The sequence below is a fragment of the Nematolebias whitei genome, chromosome 4 (assembly GCF_014905685.2).
Source record: "Nematolebias whitei isolate Nwh7 chromosome 4, NemWhi1, whole genome shotgun sequence".
NCBI lineage: Eukaryota > Metazoa > Chordata > Actinopteri > Cyprinodontiformes > Rivulidae > Nematolebias > Nematolebias whitei.
This window is the reverse complement of record NC_056501.1, coordinates 27,474,658-27,491,579: the sequence shown is the minus strand read 5'-3', so window position 1 is coordinate 27,491,579 and position 16,922 is coordinate 27,474,658. Positions and strand designations below refer to the sequence as shown.

The window sequence follows — 16,922 nt, the reverse complement described above, 5'->3', positions numbered from 1 at the left end:
ATGAGTGATGACTACGTGACACAAGGTAGTGCACGTGAAAAGACCTTAAAGGTGTTCCTCCTTTCTGTCCAGGCTCCAAGACCGCAGCAGCTGCTGGCAGTTCCGGTCCGTCCTGCCGACCTCCGTGGGTCACGGACCCCAACTTCGCTGACCGCTACCGTCCAGATAAAACCAGTACCGTGGTGACCCAGCACCAGCAGCCCGTCCAGCCCACGCCCATGCAGAACCGCAGCTCCATCCTGCAGGCGGTGCAGCCGGCACCTGAAGGCAGCGGGAGGACCCCAGTATGTGGCGCCTGCAACAAAGTCATCAGGTGAGGCTGCTCCTGCTCCAGCATTTAGTGGAATGACATCGTCTTGTATCACAGAGGACGAGCACCGTCCTCGTTCACGAACACGAGAAGCTGCACTTCCTGTCCTCAGGGATCAGGATCCAGCAGCCTCCAGCCCTGATTGTAACGTGCTCTTACTGTGTGTTGGTCCAGGGGTCGGTACCTGGTGGCTCTGGGACGCTCTTGGCACCCTGAAGAGTTTACCTGCTCGCAGTGTAAGGCGGTCCTGGAGGAGGGGGGCTTCTTCGAGGAGAGGGGCTCCGTCTTCTGTACAAAGTGCCATGACAACCGCTACGCTCCCACCTGCGCCAAGTGCAAGAAGAAGATTGCAGGGGTGAGAGCCGCCCCCCCATGAGCAGAAAATTCAAAGACACGGAGTGAGTGACAAAGATGATAAAAGTGAACTCTCTGTCCATTATCAGGAGATCATGCATGCTCTGAAGATGACCTACCATGTTCAGTGTTTCAAGTGTGCCGCCTGCAAAACCCCCATCAGGAACCAGGCCTTCTACATGGAGGAGGGGGAGCCTTACTGCGAGAGAGGTGAGAGGCCGGGCCGACCCAAACCAGTGCTGAACTCTGAACCAATCAGTGTCAAACAACTGGAGGGCATTCAAAACGAAGCAAAGTAACTGTCTGTGCTGACTCTGATGTAATCACAGAGACGTTTTTCTGATGCCCCCCTGGAGACCTGCATCAAAATAAGATGACCGTGCACAAGTTTTAATCCACCTCTAATTTATTTAGGTTTTGCTTCCAAGCAGCCTGACTTTCCTGTAACCTTTCAAAGTAGTCTGAATTTCAATGTTTCTCCAGGCTTTGTTAAAAGTTATTTATTTATTGGTTGTGTACACTTTTTAATCATTTTCCATTCAGTTCTTGTACCTGAGCCTGAACATGCTGTAAAGTTTGCACTTAAAAACAAAAGTGGACAAGTGAGAGACACAACAAATGTCAGGACTAATTATATATATATATAGCTCCAGCAAATGAAGAGTCTCTGAAAGTCTTTCAAAATACCTTTCTTTAAAAAAAAAAAAAAAAAAGATTCAAATGAAAGATGTGAACAAGTCAGTCTCTTTCTGAGCTGTTAGATGAAAACGTGCCTAAACATCCAATTTCAAACTAGTTTTTTTGCTTAGTTTGTTGTGTGTCGACACCTCAGTGGTTCATTTCTTGCACTTCGGAGCATTTGGTTGTCTGCATGATTGACAGGTCAGAGTGAAGTGGCTCAAACAAAAACATCACGTCAAGCAACGGTCAGGTTCTGGACTGGAAACGAGTGCAAAAGCAGCCAAATAAAAATAAATAAATAAACTCCCTTTGAAAGGACTTTCCATCAAGAGCACTTTAAAAGATTTCAAGAAAATCCAGCTTGTTGGAAGAAAAAATGTGAAGCAACGACTGATGATTCAAGATTTGTGCACAGTACTGCACATCCACCTCGGCATTAAAAGCCCATTTTCCTGACGTGAACGGATGTCCTCTCAGTCCTCACATAATCTTTAATTAGAAAATGTTTACAGCCAGACTGATGGGTTCAGCTCATCTAGATAAATCCAAACTACAAATTTAAATTTATTTTCCATAAAGGTTTTTGGTTTCTCTCTTTTATGCCTCAAATGGAAAATATGTCGATTTATACCTCATTTAATCTGTTAAAATGTAAATCGGCTCCGTGTGGCTGCAGCTGCTCGCTCTCAGCTCCGCTCAATCATGACTGAAGAGTCTCCAAATCAACCTTCACTTTTAGCTCCATTTATTGCATCCACCCAATTGTTTTCCTGTTTCTCTTTATTATTACTCCATATTGTTAATATCCCTCTTCTGTATGTTTTTCAGTACTTACCTCATTCTGCAACGTTTGTGCTAATTCAACATTTCATATATCAAAACGTTCAGCTTACTGAGGATATTCCCATTATGATTTTGGTACTCCAGCAATTTATACTTTTTGAACAGCTTTTTCCAGCCATTTTTTTCCTAATTGAACATTTATAAAACCCTTTTTTGCCTTCAATTTTAGCCTTTTTATGCTACTAATACCTCTTTTTATGCCAATTCTATTCTGTTTTTTTACTAATATTCTGTCCTGCTGATGCAGATTTTGCCATATTCATGAAATTTTAGCCCTGATAAAGCTGATTCTGTACAGTTTTTGCTACTTCTGCCCTGCTTTGTTCATTCATTCAACCTTTATTTTTACAGGTTAGTCTCACTGAGTCACAAGGACTCATTTACAAGAGAAACCTGTTTTAGACAAAAAACATAAATTAAGTACACACAACAAATAACATTCATATGAAAGCATATAAAATGTACAGTAAATAAAATAAGTGATATAAAACGAAGTAAAAACAAACTACATTATAAAACGGTGTAAAGTACTAAAAATAGGAACATGTTTGCATTAATTTTTTGCATTGAACTTAACAGCAGCTTAAAATCCCTTAGGGCGGTCAGTTTTAGAGGAACAAATCGGACTGGATGATGTCGAATACATTCTAAAAGTTGGAAAACCTCAGCAACTGTTTTAGCTCAACAATAAACAACTGTGTCGTTGGCATAGAAATGTACGGAGGCATCAGGAATGATCTGACCTACATTACTTATGTAGATTGTAAAGAGGGTGGGTCCAACGAGCGAGCCTTGTGGTACACCATTATTGACATTTAAATAGCTGGAAGAAGTACCATTATGTTGAACACATTATTATTACATTATTATTGTTTGTGCTACCATTCAGCCCTATTTAAGTTAATTCTACCATGTGTATACTAATTCTACCCTGTTTTATGCTAATTCAGCAGTTTTTAGCTACTTCTGCCGTGTTTGTTAAGATTTCACTACTTTTGGTTCTTTGCTTACTTCTTCTTGCTTTGTTTCACTTATTCTGTCAGTAAGCTAGCTCTTTCATGGTTTTTGCTAGAGTTTTACTACTTCTGGCACCAAGCTTTCTTTTTGTTGCTTTTTTTTAGCAAATCATTCCAACTATTTGTTACATTTGAGTTCAGAGATTGAAGATTTACAGCTTGGTTTCAGTTTCTTCAGCAGCTTTCATCAAAAATATTCAGCAATAATCATTCACACTGCACTTTCGCAGGAAATGCAAATGTTTCTAGTTTCACAATGAGGTTTTCTTGCTCGGTTCTGACACCCAGTGGGTTTGTAAGGTTCCATATTGTCTCTTTAATTATCAGGCTAACAGGTTAGGAGATACATGTGGAACAGCAGCTGTTTGGATTTGCTGGTTATGAGACTGAATTGTTCAGGGATAAGAAACACTAATAATACTTTAATAATATCGTAAATCAAGACTTAATTATTATAAAAACAAGTCGATCAGGGTTATAAAAGGACGTTTCTTCTCCAGGATTCATGAAGGAGATGACGGACATCTTGTAGCAGCAGAATCTCAGTTTTCAGACCAGGTGTTGATAAATAAAATCTAATGTGAAGCTCGTATCCTGAACAGACCATAACTGCAGCCAAAACTATGTTGGAAAATTTAATCCGAACCTGAAACTATTTAACAGCTTGAGCAGCAAATATGAAACGCAGACTAAAATAAATAAATAAATAAATAAATAAACCCTGCTGAGAATCTGCGTGTGCAGATTGATTAGTTTCAGCACCAACTGGGAAACATGTGAACCCGTGTAGGAGTTCACGTCTCTTCACGCCCGGATCGAGTCTGACAGATTGATTCTAAATCTGCGCAGACTGGTTGGGCGTCCCATCGCACAGCGTCAACTTCCTGAGGGATGTTTGATGTTCTGCGCACAGCGCACGTCATCCTGCAGAACAAAAACGCTACAGAACAGCTGCAGCCAGCGGGCTGAAGCGAGGGTTTGGAAACGTTTGTCCGTCGTAACGGTCGCCTTCCTCAGTTTTTATCAGGCTGTTTGTCAGAGTTTAGTCAAACATGGCTGCAGCGCTGCTGTGGGCCTTTGAGCTGTGACTGTGCCCACAGTCGATCACACGGTGTGATGTTTTCATCTGCTGTAATCTCTTTAGCCGCTCTTTGCTCCATACATTTCTCTGTCGGCTTTTATAAATGCTGCGTGCTCTTCGATTATGCTATAAATATTTTAGCGGCGGCCGTGCGCTCCTTGCTCGCTACCGACGCTGCGACGTGAACTGCTGCTTCATCAGAGGCCACGGCGAGCAGTCCGAGTCCTCAGACTTAGAAGAATGCCTTCAGCTGTGATAAACTTTCTGCTGCCTCAGCATCTTGCAGGGATTGTTCAGCTCTCCAGCAGCAGCAGCGTTATAACCTGACACTTCTCCCAGAGTCCTTGTGATGAAAGCCGGTCGAGTACCAGGGAGCAATTTCCCCTCATCCTAATCCAACCCACTACTGCACAAAATATCCTAAACACGCACATCCTCAGAGAGGAGGAGCTGGTGCATCACATCAGCTTCACCTCTCAAACTCAAAGCCTGCTTTCTGATCCGAGCGTCAGAACTTCATGTAAAAGTGACGTGATGCTGGAGGTCACGGAGCTGATCTTTGCAGGTGATAAAACAGCTTTTTACATTTGAATGTTGTCATATTTCCTCTGCAGACTATGAAAAGATGTTTGGCACCAAATGCCACGGCTGCGACTTTAAGATTGATGCCGGCGATCGCTTCCTGGAGGCCTTGGGCTACAGCTGGCACGACACGTGCTTCGTCTGCGCCGTAAGTCATTTTGATGGATAGACTTTCTTGCGGGCTTCTCTTCGGCCCATATCTTGTGTCTGTCGCTGCGCAACGCCACCCGAACGGCCCACCTCTTCCTCTGTCCTTTTAACTCGTCACCTGCTGTTTGTCTGTGCCTCCTCTTCCTCACTCCTGCGAAGAACACCGAGTGAAGCCAGGCAAGTAAACACGACGTGCGCTCCGGCCTGTTGAAAAGTGTGCAAATTCACGTTGGCACTGGTGAAGTCTGATATGTTTCTGAGCCTCGGTTTCTCAATCGGTCTCTGTGTCTGTCTCCTTTCATCTTTAAAGCTCTGCCAAATCAACCTGGAGGGGAAAACGTTCTACTCAAAAAAGGATAAGCCCCTGTGCAAAGGCCACGCTTTCGCTCCAGTGTGAGAGAGCCAGCCACGTCTTCAGAGGAAACGCTTCTCCCTCCGCCTCCTCTTTATCCCTTTCCACCCTCTGACAAACTCCACACTCCCTCCAACCACTTTGCCAGCCACACACAGAGTTCAGCTCCTCCTGTATCCCGCAGACTTTGTTTTTATACTCGACTTAACGCCAGCTCCACGAACGTCCACCTCCCTGAGCTCTCCTCTGACCTCAGCACCCGTAAAGTCAAACGCTGCGTTGCCCAACTGGGACGTAATCGAGAAACAAGCTGATTTTAAAATGAGTCTCTCTCAAGAAATAAAAAAACAATGTCACTTTTTGTGCAGATTTATTAGCAGGTGTCGGTCAGGAAATGTCTCTGCTCATCCTTGTTCGTTCTGAAGTAACTTCAAGTCAGCGTCTCCACGCTGAAGGAGTCGTCGAGCCTCTAATAATCTCAGATTGAGGTAATGAGCTGCCCGTTCTCCTGCTGGAAGTGCAAAGTGCCGACCCCCACGCAGGACCCCGGCCCACTCGTCGACTCCTACAGCAGCTTCATTTAATAAATGGAAGCCAGCCGAGCAGAAAAGGACTCGTCTCTGTTCAAATAGCCCCCCCCCCCCAAAAGAATATAAATGTTGGAGGTTGGTGCAGTTTTATATGGATTATACGTCAAAACCCTTCATGTGTAGATTTAAATAGTTAAAAGAGAACTTTAAGTGTTTCACATTCCTGCAATAAGGTGGTTTGCTTTTGATATCACAGTTTTGTTATATTTATGTCTCCACAAATAAACATCTATCATGTTCTTCATTAGTTTATACGTCGTGTGTTTGTTGCTGCAGAGCTGGCCTGTAGGTGTTGAGCTGTTAAGACGCCAGTGAAGACAGAAGACTCGTTTTTATTTTTACACATTATCTCTAATATCTAACTCCTGCTTTCTTAATAAAGCTGTTTATTTTTGCTCAAACTGTTGAATCCGAATAACTTTATCCAGAAGTTCAAATCGCTGCAGTTTGTCAAACAGAAGCTAATCAGCGTGGAGCTCCGTGTCGTTGGGTTCTTACTGGTAACGCTTTTCATGCTGGAAGTTTTCCAAATGAGAAAGTAATTACCATAAAGGCCAGAGGGTCATTTGTTTTATACAACGTGTGCTGCGCTGAAGTTTTTCTAGATGTTTTCAAAAACACTCATGATTAAATTTAGAGCCAGTTAATTACAAACTGCAGCATCAGTGCTGGAGTTTCAAGAAGAAAAAAAACCAGTAAAGGATCAAACTGGTGCAGGCTGTTTAACACTAAACTTTATATTTGTTCACATAAACGCATTTTAGTCCACCTGTGTGGAAATATGAAACAAACGCGTGTTTCTTTCATATATGATGATCCAGTGTTTTGTTTGAACATTTCAGATGCATGAAAATCACTTTAAAATATGTACATTTTATCACATCGTGGTTGCTAGATCTGATGTCTACTGTTTTTTAACCTCGCTGTGTACGACAACAGCAGCGTTACCTCCTGCCCTGCAGGTGTTAATGTTTGGCTGCTTCAGCAACACCTGCTTTAAATTAATGGCTCATTAACAAGCTGATGACAAGGTGCTGAAGTAAATCGTTTCCTTGAATCTGGTGTGCTGAATCCATCTGACTGGATCTAAAGCATGCTGGACACAGAGTCAGCGATGATTAACTGAAAAGACAACAAATCTGAAATTAGTCTAAACTTGGCTGCAACATACAGCTTCACCACTAGATGGCACTAAATCCAACATGTTTTCTGTTCGTTTGGAGGAATATAAATACAGTAGTCCCTCGATGATCGCAGGGGTTACGTTCCACACACCACCGCGATAGGTGACAAACTGCAAAGTAGGAATCCTACATTTATTTTAGTATTTATTTATATTTTAAGGCTTTATAAACCCTTCACACACTCTTACAATGTTCTAAACTCTTAAGTCTACGTAGTTTTAACAACATACGTATATCAGGTCTCTTGTAAATGAGTCCTCGAGACTCAATAGGATTAAACTGTCTAAATAAAGGTTGAATGGAAAAAAAAAGTACTGTACAATACTGCAAAATTGTGTTTGGGTACTCATCAGAGAAGATGATACAACTTCAAGGACGAGTTCAGCTTCAGGATTATTTGTGACTTTCCTGCCAGTTCTGAGCTCCACAGAAACATCTTTACTTCTTTACATTGCAAAACTATTACCACATCGATTTCTCTGCTAGTGTTTGCTTCCTCCACTCCTGTTCTTTGAATTTCGGCAGAAAGCAGCAGCTGGAAACACTGTTGGCTTCTGGGTAATGTAGTTCTTTTAGGCTTATTGAAAGAAAACTACAAAATGGCTGAATGTCCTAAGTTTTTTTTTTTTCAATTGAGTAATATTAAAGTTGACAATCGTGTGTCGTGTACTTTGAAAACTCATGAAAGAGCGAGTCTGCAAATGTCGAGTCGCGAAGTATCGCAGGACTTCTGTATAAAGCTTTTCCTAAAGTACCTGCTATTTAAGTAAAGAATCCAGCCCTTGATTTAACAATATATAATTTATTTACAACAATTTTCCGATTGAATTACTATACATACGTTTCTGAAATGTCATAGATAGATATATATATATACATAAGGCCAAGTAAATACTTGAAAGCACTTAGAAACGAATTTCCAAAATTCTACCCACAAATCCATTATCATTGTCCAAAGAGTACAGAAAAAAAATCTCCCTTAGCGGAAGGTTCTTCCACTGCCACAAAAGATTTGACAACATTTTACACTGACGATAATAAGAAACACAAAAAGGTAAAAAAAAAAACAAAATAAAGAAAATAAAAAGATTATACAATTGCATAAGCGCTGTGGCGTGTAATAAATACAGCATTTTTGACTTGCAGAAAGGCAAGAAACATTGAACCAAGGAACTAAATAGAAAACCATTCACAAGTACAGAAGTCTATTGTTCTTAGTTCAAAAGAAAACAGTTCAGTCAGTGACAGGAACACACACACACACACACACACACACACGCTTTAACATGTTTACGTCCTCCACACTGAATAGTAATGAGTGACAAAGAGTACAGTGCTGAGATGTAACATTTTCCCCTCTGAACACGGAGGGAGTGGAGTGACAGTGGAAACCTTGTGTTACTGACACGTGTCGTACAGAACCATCAGATTTTTATCGTGAGGGAAACGGTATTCATCACACGGTAGTCGCAGATCTGTTGGACGAGTCAGATGTGAAGATAGATGCCGAACATCCAGGCGGCTGGTGAGTTACATTACTGAAATGTGCTTAGGCGACACATCCAAGACAATGACAAGGCTGCTGAAATTACACACACACCCATACACACTGCACGACTGCCAAGGCTCATCTAAACATGCTGTGTCAACACTGGCCCGTCATCGCCCGAGGAACGATGTCCCCCTGCGATCAGCCTTCACACAGTCCCAGAGAGGAGGTCCACTAACCCTCGGCGGCGTGTTTAAATGCTTTCAGTTACAGAAACGATCGTCGGGCGAGCGAATGCAGAACGAGGACGAACAGAAACGTGTAGAAAAACTTCCTGGAAAACAGCCTCTAAACCTTTAACACTGCAAATCACTGCTAGATCGCCAAAGAACAGTATTATAGGCAAACACGTCACGGTTTAGACTTGACAAATGCTGCGCCAGTTAGGTGTCTTTTTTTCTTTCTTTTTTTTGGCTTCATATTAAAATATAATTTACATTTGTTTACAAAGTGATGAAATAACCCGACACGTGATTAAACAAACAGAAGAAAATGAGAGAAACAGCTGAGACAAAATGGCAGCTCTGACTCTTATTTTAACGCTAGCTGCGAGTAAAAACCGTGAACTCACACGATGTTCCTAAAACTTTGGTTACCAACTCTGCTGATATACAGTATGCAAAGTGACAGCGCACGGCTGCTATAGAAAACTATTTACATATTACAATGTGGCGATGATTTGGGGTAATCATCACTTTGTTTGATAAGGGAATAATCCAAGGGTTTCTTAAAAAGGTACAATTTGATTTTATGGCATCTCTATATAAAAAGGGTCATAAGTGTTCATGAGGGAGAGGCGTGTTTAACGATTTGAGGGAGAATCAGGAGCAGAGGTGCTTCAAGCAAAAAAAAACAAGAACAGAAAAGACATCTACAGTGAAGGGGCTCATTATTAGATTTTGTAGGTTTGCCCACCTACGAAGAGTTGAATTTCTATTCTAGTTTCATTTTAATGGAGAGAGACAGAACATCAACTAAAAAGAAACAAAATGAGCTGAAGAGCATCCCCCCCCCCCCCCCCCCACAGTAAAGCACGGAGGTGGAAACATTATGCTTTGGGACTGTTTCTCTGCTTAAGAAACAAGAGGTCTTCACTGTATTGAGGGGCCAAATCTACGATACCATTTTAGGGAACATGCGGGGGTGACATTACAGCTGAATGTTGTGTTCACGACATGAGCTGGACCCACGGACGCTCCATGTTCAGACGTTTTTACACACAGGTCTGTGTCTGGGATATGTTTGTTATCATATGCAATATTGATTTGAATATCGACTGAATAATCTGCTGATTTACTGGGCAGCCCCCTCAGTTTGGACACTGAAGATGGTTCTTCCATCAGGACAATGACCCAAACCATCCCACCGAGCCCACAAAGGACAGGCTCAAGAGCAGCACGTCACGGAGGCGTCTAATCTCCTCACTCTGTAGACGGAGCTGAAGCTGCAATCAGGTCTCTCTTGTGAATGAGTCCCCGAGGCTCACTGGGATTAACCTGTATAAATAAAGGTTGAATTAAAAAAAAAAAAAAAAAAAAAGCTTCGAGTTGCAACAAAGAGTTCTCCACGAAGCACCGCGTCATTAATTGGACATTTAATAATTCACTCGACACTCTTCTACTCTTCATATCCTGTCTCTCCATCAAAATGAAACCAGCATAAAGGGATCAAAGTTCCTGCTCAATAATCCAGGTAGAAAATCCAACAAAGTTCAGTCAGGTCATCTGGACGTTTTTTTTTTTTTTTGGTTGTTGTTGAGACGTTTCGTCCTTCATCCAAGGAGCCACAACAAACTGAGTCCCACAAGCAGCACGCTCACATAGTGGACCAACCAGTTTGATGGTGATTAAGATGGTTTCTGGGGCCCGCCCTCTCCCTCGTCAACTCCTCTGAGGCAGCCAAAGTGGTTTTAAAACATCAAATGGAAGTCCTCTGGATGAAGGACAAAATGTCTCAACAACAACAAAAAAAGAAACCGTCCAGATGACCTGACTGAACTTTGTTGGATTTTCTACCTGGATTATTGAGCAGGAACTTTGATGATCTGAACCACTTTGGCTGTGGCTGCTTCAGAGGAGTCGACGGGGGAGAGGGTGGGCCCCAGAGACCATCTTATCACCAGCAAACTGGTTGGCCCACTACGTGAGCGTGCTGTTTGTGGGACACAGTTTGTTTTGGCTCCTCGGACTGATGAAGTCCTTTCGACAAAGGACGAAATGTCTCAGGAGAAAAAAAAAGCAACCATCCAGATGACCTGACTGAACTTTGTTGAGACCGTTCGTTTGTTTGTAAGTGAGCAACAAAACAAAATCTGCATGGGATCAACCCCCCCCCCCCCCCCAACTGTAAATACACATTCCATATATGTGACAATCATAGAAGAGGCTCCACTTAATGTTAAAGCAATCCCCGTCAACGATCAGAAGGACTTAGGGCTTTCTTTACAACTTGAAACAGACTTCACATGCAACCCTGAGGCAGACACAGAACTATGGCTAGTTTGCTCACACCTTGGTGAAGTACTCTGCTGAACCTGTGGACTTTAGTCCACCTGGGTTTCTGTTGCCTGATTTAACAGATCCTTACTAAGAAATTACCGTGTAAATCAGAGCGAGCAGCAAAACTGTAAGGAGAACCAGCGTAGCTGTCAGGTTCAAAAGAAAAACAATAAAACAGGAAATGGTCTTCAGTGAGGAGAGACTTTAGAAATCTGCCTTCTTCACTCTGATGCACAAATACTGTTCGCCACGAAGCAAATATTGAATTTCCACCCAAACTTCCTTATAAATAACAAACAGGCTGCAAAATGACTCTTAACGTGACTAATTTGTGAGGATTTTGAATTTGTTTTTGTATTTTCAGAGGTAAAATGTGCTACATTTTTCATACAGTATATTATCTCCTTGTGGCCCGTACTTGTATGCTGGAGAAATAATGCAGGGGGGGTCATTTTAGAAGTGATTTCTGACGACATTCAATGTCCACACAGAACGCCTTTTGGCGCTATGGCTCCTTCATTAGCTGTGACATGTGGAACAGAAACACGCCACAATGAACGGCTGCGGTAATAATCAGTGAAAGAGAACGAAGCCGATCGGTTTAACTGAAAATAAACCAGGACTGAACTAGAAATGACATCTGAAATACGGCTTCAGTGAAGACACAACATCCAGAGTCCTCTCTTAAAGAGGCTGAGCTTCACACGTATTGATTTTGAAGCAGAAGAGGCTGTGGAGCGTCTCTGAATCAAGATGTTACATTCACAGTAGAGACACCGGCTGGACGGTAAGAGCACACAGAACCAGGTGAGACGGGAACGAGCTGTTGAAAACCGGCACCGACCGGACGAGCTGCGGTGTGCGTTCCACGGACCGTTTACACGTATGACAGACGCGTCATCGTGTTCGTGAGAATGTGTCGGAGATAATGTGTTAACCTGCCAATTGCATATTTGACCTTTTCCCTTCTTTCACCTGAAATGGCCGACGCCTTTTCTTAAAACCAGGGTTTGAAGCAGAGTCCAAACATCTTGTTGCATATTGCTCCGTCTTGTGAAACCAAAAGGTTAATTTATTTTCTTTATAATGACTCTGCAGGTGCGAGCTAATAAATCTTGAAAACATTTGATGAAAAAAAAAACTTTGTGTTTTCCCCCATACACATCTCAATTCTTACCCACAATTCAATCCGTCGTTTGAAGCCTTTTACTCTGAAAGGATAAAGGGTTTAACATCTAAAGTGAAGGAAAACGGGACATTGGGACAGCGCTGCATTTCGTTTCCTGCTGCTGTTTTTAGTTCCGGCACGTTTGCTGTGTCCTCTGTCCCCGTTTCTGGGTTAGCACTCGCCATCGGAGACCAGGAATATCATGGCTTCCTGTTTGCCGATGTCAGCCATGACCGCGGCCAGCTGGTTGATGTTGCCGCTGTGGAAATGCTGCGCCTCCCACAGGTCCAGGATCACAGAGGTCGGGCTCGCTTTGGATGCAAAGAAACTCATGTGTCTGCAGCGTCAGGGAGACAAGGGGAGGCAGAAATGAGAGAGAGAGGACAATGAGAGATGAAACGTGAACACATCACACAAGGACAGATGCATATTTTCTCTGCAGCAGGGAAACCTTCAGCTGATGTTTGTTGTGCTGCTGTGACTCTGTCACTGTCAGGGTCTGATCAAACGCCCACTGCCTTTCCTGACAGAGTTTCATAGTAAGATCGTCCTGTAGCCTCAGAGATGATGCCGTTGCAGCCACTCTGGTCAAACTGATAATGAAGTTACGTTTGAGCTACGACTCTGAGCTACAACGACACTAAATGTTAGCTGAATATCTGTAAAACTGACTGAATTAGAGCAATTTTAGTGTGGCGGCCATCTTGATGTTCGTCTCATGATGATAGTTTAAATAAAATTTGTCTTGTGGTTCATGAGAAATTTTGCTAACACTCAATGTGAAGTTCAAATAGTTAATGGTAAAGTTTTAAAGAAAGACCCTGCAGGGGCGTCCAAAGTGTGGCCCGTGGGCCATTTGTGGCCCTTGGAGTGATTTTGTGCGGCCCACAACTGCCATTAAAGAATGGTATCATTTCAACCCACAGGCTTAAAGAGGTTGATGCAGATGTGGACCTTCTTTAGATTTAATGCTGATCATTTTTAAATTTTTAGGTTGAACTGCAAAACAGATTAAAATAATATTGTCAAAATGAGCTATATGAAGTATAATACAAATATTTTGCTATAATTAAACCCTTAATCCTAAAACAAACCTTCACTGGCTTCTACCAAAAAGTAGAATTTTGATAATTATTCATAAAACTTGGCTAAAACAAGTGTTTTCAAAGAAAATAATTCCAGTTGATTAAATAATCGATGTGGAAAAACTGTATATTATTTTTAAAAATGTCAAGTGATATCATCGACATACAAGTTGATCAACTTTATCAATGTCCCTTCAAACCTTCCATGAATCTGTTTTAGTGACTGCCAGCTGTTTTCCAGAACTTCTGTGGCCCTTTTGAGCCATCCATGGTCCAAAGGGGTGAATGAAGCTCCACCCGCTTTTTTTTAAAAGAACATTTACTCATTTTAGGCTTTTGTCTCTGAAAATAAACAAAAATGAACTTTCCAAGCGCAAGAAAACAAATAACAGACCCCAAAAATCTAATAAATTATTAAAAATAAATTAAAAAAATAAATACACAAATGTTAATGTTTATGAGACTCCTACTGTTTTGAATCTACAATAATTTAAATTAAACTTTTAACCTTCTCCAAAATATTTTTCAAGTTGTTGAGAGTTTAAAAATGAGGGGGGAAATAACGCTTTTTAAACTTTTTTCTTTTCTTAAATTCAAACTGTTCTGGTCCACAAGTCCTTTCAGTCCTGGCCCACCTGTGGAAATGTGTGGACACCCCTGCCCTACACAGTCTAGTAGTGCTCAGAATGTGTGTTGTGGATCAGTATCAGGTACTACCACACACACGTTGATCAACATCTACAAACCAGATTTCGAAAAAGTTGGGACACTAAACAAATTGTTAATAAAAACTGAATGCAATGATGTGGAGATGGCAAAGGTCAATATTTTATTCGTAATATAACATAGATGACAGATCAAAAGTTTAATCTGAGTAAATGTAACATTTTAAAGGAAAAATATGTTGATTCAAAATTTCACAGTGTCAACAAATCCCAAAAAAGTTGGGACAAGTAGCAATAAGTGGCTGGAAAAAGGAAAATGAGCATACAATGAACAGCTGGGAGACCAATTAACATTAATTAGGTCAATTGACAACATGATTGGGTACAAAAAGACCTTCTCAGTATCTCTCAGAAGCCAAGATGGTAAGAGGATCACCAATTCCACCATTGTTGCACAGAAAGATAGTGCAGCAATACCAGAATGGTGTTACCCAGCGTAAAATAGCAAAGACTTAAGTTATCATCAACAACCGTGCATATCATCATCAAAAGATTCAGAGAATCTGGAACAATCGCTGTGCGTAAGGGTCAAGGCCGTAAAACTCTACTGGATGCTCGTGATCTCCGGGCCCTTAAACATCACTGCACCTCAAACAGGAATGCCACTGTCAAGGAAATAACAGAATGGGCTCAGGAATACTTCCAGAAAGCATTGTCAGTGAACACAATCCACCGTGCCATCCGCCGTTGCCAGCTGAAACTCTACAGTGCAAAGAGGAAGCCATTTCTAAGCAAGCTCCACAAGCTCAGATGTTTGCACTGGGCCAGGGGTCATTTAAAATGGCGTGTGGCAAAATGGAAGACTGTTCTGTGGTCAGATGAGTCACGATTTGAAGTTCTTTATGGAACACTGGGACGCCATGTCTTCCGGACCAGAGAGGACAAGGATAGCCCAAGTTGTTATCAACGCTCCGTTCAGAAGCCTGCATCACTGATGGTATGGGGTTGCATGAGCACTTGTGGCATGGGCAGCTTGCATGTCTGGAAAGGCACCATTAATGCAGAGAACTATGTTCAGGTTCTAGAACAACATATGCTCCCTTCTAGACGTCATCTCTTTCAGGGAAGACCCTGCATTTTTCAACACGATAATGCCAGACCACATTCTGCAGCAATCACGACATCATGGCTACGTAGGAGAAGGATCCGGGTACTGAAATGGCCAAACTGCAGTCCAGATCTTTCACCTATAGAGAACATTTGGCGCATCATAAAGAGGAAGGTGCGACAAAGAAGGCCCAAGACGATTGAACAGTTAGAGGCCTGTATTAGACATGAATGGGAGAGCATTCCTATTTCTAAACTTGAGAAACTGGTCTCCTCTGTCCCCAGACGTCTGTTGAGTGTTGTAAGAAGAAGGGGGGATGCCACACAGTGGTAAAAATGGACTTGTCCCAACTTTTTTGGGATTTGTTGACTCCATGAAATTTGGAAACAACAGATTTTTCCCTTAAAATGATACATTCTCTCAGTTTAAACTTTTGATCTTGATTTGTGTTCTATTCTGAATAAAATATTAGATGTTGGCACCTCCACATCATTACATTCAGTTTTTATTCACAATTTGTTTAGTGTCCCAACTTTTTTGGAATCCGGTTTGTATAAAAATTACTATATTGAAGCCGTTTTTCACGTTCTTTGTGGGAGTTTCATTAAAACCTGTCCAGTGGTTCATGTTTGGTAACAGAAACATTATTGCCCACCCTCGCCCTGCAGCAGCAGGTGATTAAAAAGTTAAAACAGTGGGGTCGAGCTCTTGAAGCTGCCATCAGATACAACACAGATTGGGATTTTTCTTTAGGAGTTAACAGCGTAACTTCGTTCCATTTGAAGCTGAAATTGCCCCTAAATCCCAAACAGTAAATCCTGTACGGAGTTTCAGCGTTAAGTCGGAAGTGACCTTTTCTCGTTTCGATCAAACCCAATCAATGACAACAAAGCAGCCGGCCCGGCTGGCTGTATATTTGATGCTGAGTGGGACCTGATCCCCACAGTACCCAAAGATGTTTGTTTGATTTAATGGATTTCTTCTGTTCTCCAAATGTCCCGGGCCTCAACTGTTCTGCAGACAGACAGAACAACACAGTCTACTTTCCTTCTTAGAAAGGTCTGAGCATCCCCCCCCCCCCATTTCTTCTGTCTGGTGCTTTTCCAGTGATGGTTTTAAACACATGGCTGCACCGATAACACCGTGTCAGTCTGCCATGTTGAGCCAGCTTCCTTTGCGCTGCAAGTAAACAACAAAAGCGTATGTTGGTCAAAAAGTGTGTGGAGATGAGCCTCTGTGTCATTATTCAGATAAAAACACAAGCCCAGAGCTTCCAACATGTCAGGCCTGCTTCTTCACCTCGCTGCGTGAAACGGCAGCTTATCGTGTGCGGCTCAGACACGGACGTTTGCACAGTCTCACAGAGAGAAAGATCAAATAAAAGGTTCTGGGCATTTTAAGTTTTATCGATCGGTTCTGCTCCGTCTGAATGTTTTACTCCGACAGAAACAAACAGAGAAATGCGGCGTGACAGAATGCAGAGCGACCGCTGCCTTTTCGGGGAAAACACGTCGTACAGGACGGCTCGCACATCAAAGAAGCTGTTCCTCCCTTTAAACCCTAAATGAGAATTGATTATGTTGAGCACAACGTCGCTAATTAAAGCTGCACTGCATCTGTTGCTTTGTAATTAATTGGGCTAAATAAAGTTGATTGGACGAACTCGGTGCTCCTATTTGATTTCATTACCGGGGGGGGGGGGGGGG

General features: G+C 42.2%; 2 protein-coding genes across 2 annotated transcripts in view; one reads left to right on the top strand and one right to left on the bottom strand.

The window, feature by feature from the left end:
- On the top strand, nt 1-6,121 carry pdlim7 (PDZ and LIM domain 7). The gene is made up of 6 exons (XM_037675083.1): nt 1-25; nt 73-313; nt 485-665; nt 754-874; nt 4,900-5,015; nt 5,328-6,121. The coding sequence occupies exons 1-6, from the start codon at nt 1-3 to the stop codon at nt 5,412-5,414; spliced, it is 771 nt and encodes a 256-aa protein (XP_037531011.1). The 3' UTR covers nt 5,415-6,121.
- A 6,226-nt stretch (nt 6,122-12,347) lies between these two features.
- The window catches only part of unc5a (unc-5 netrin receptor A), a 256,125-nt gene continuing 251,550 nt past the window's right edge, over nt 12,348-16,922 (bottom strand). The window contains exon 16 of the mRNA XM_037675082.1: nt 12,348-12,695. Within this exon, the coding sequence (XP_037531010.1) occupies nt 12,530-12,695 (166 nt within the window). The 3' untranslated portion in view covers nt 12,348-12,529. The remainder of the gene's footprint in view (nt 12,696-16,922) is intronic.

Bases quoted from the DNA above. Each gene is read 5' to 3' on its own strand.
- pdlim7 (XM_037675083.1), top strand. From the start codon at position 1: ATGAGTGATGACTACGTGACACAAG. The intron at 26-72 runs GTAGTGCACGTG...CTTTCTGTCCAG, and splicing joins TGATGACTACGTGACACAAG to GCTCCAAGACCGCAGCAGCT. The intron at 314-484 runs GTGAGGCTGCTC...GTGTTGGTCCAG, and splicing joins GCCTGCAACAAAGTCATCAG to GGGTCGGTACCTGGTGGCTC.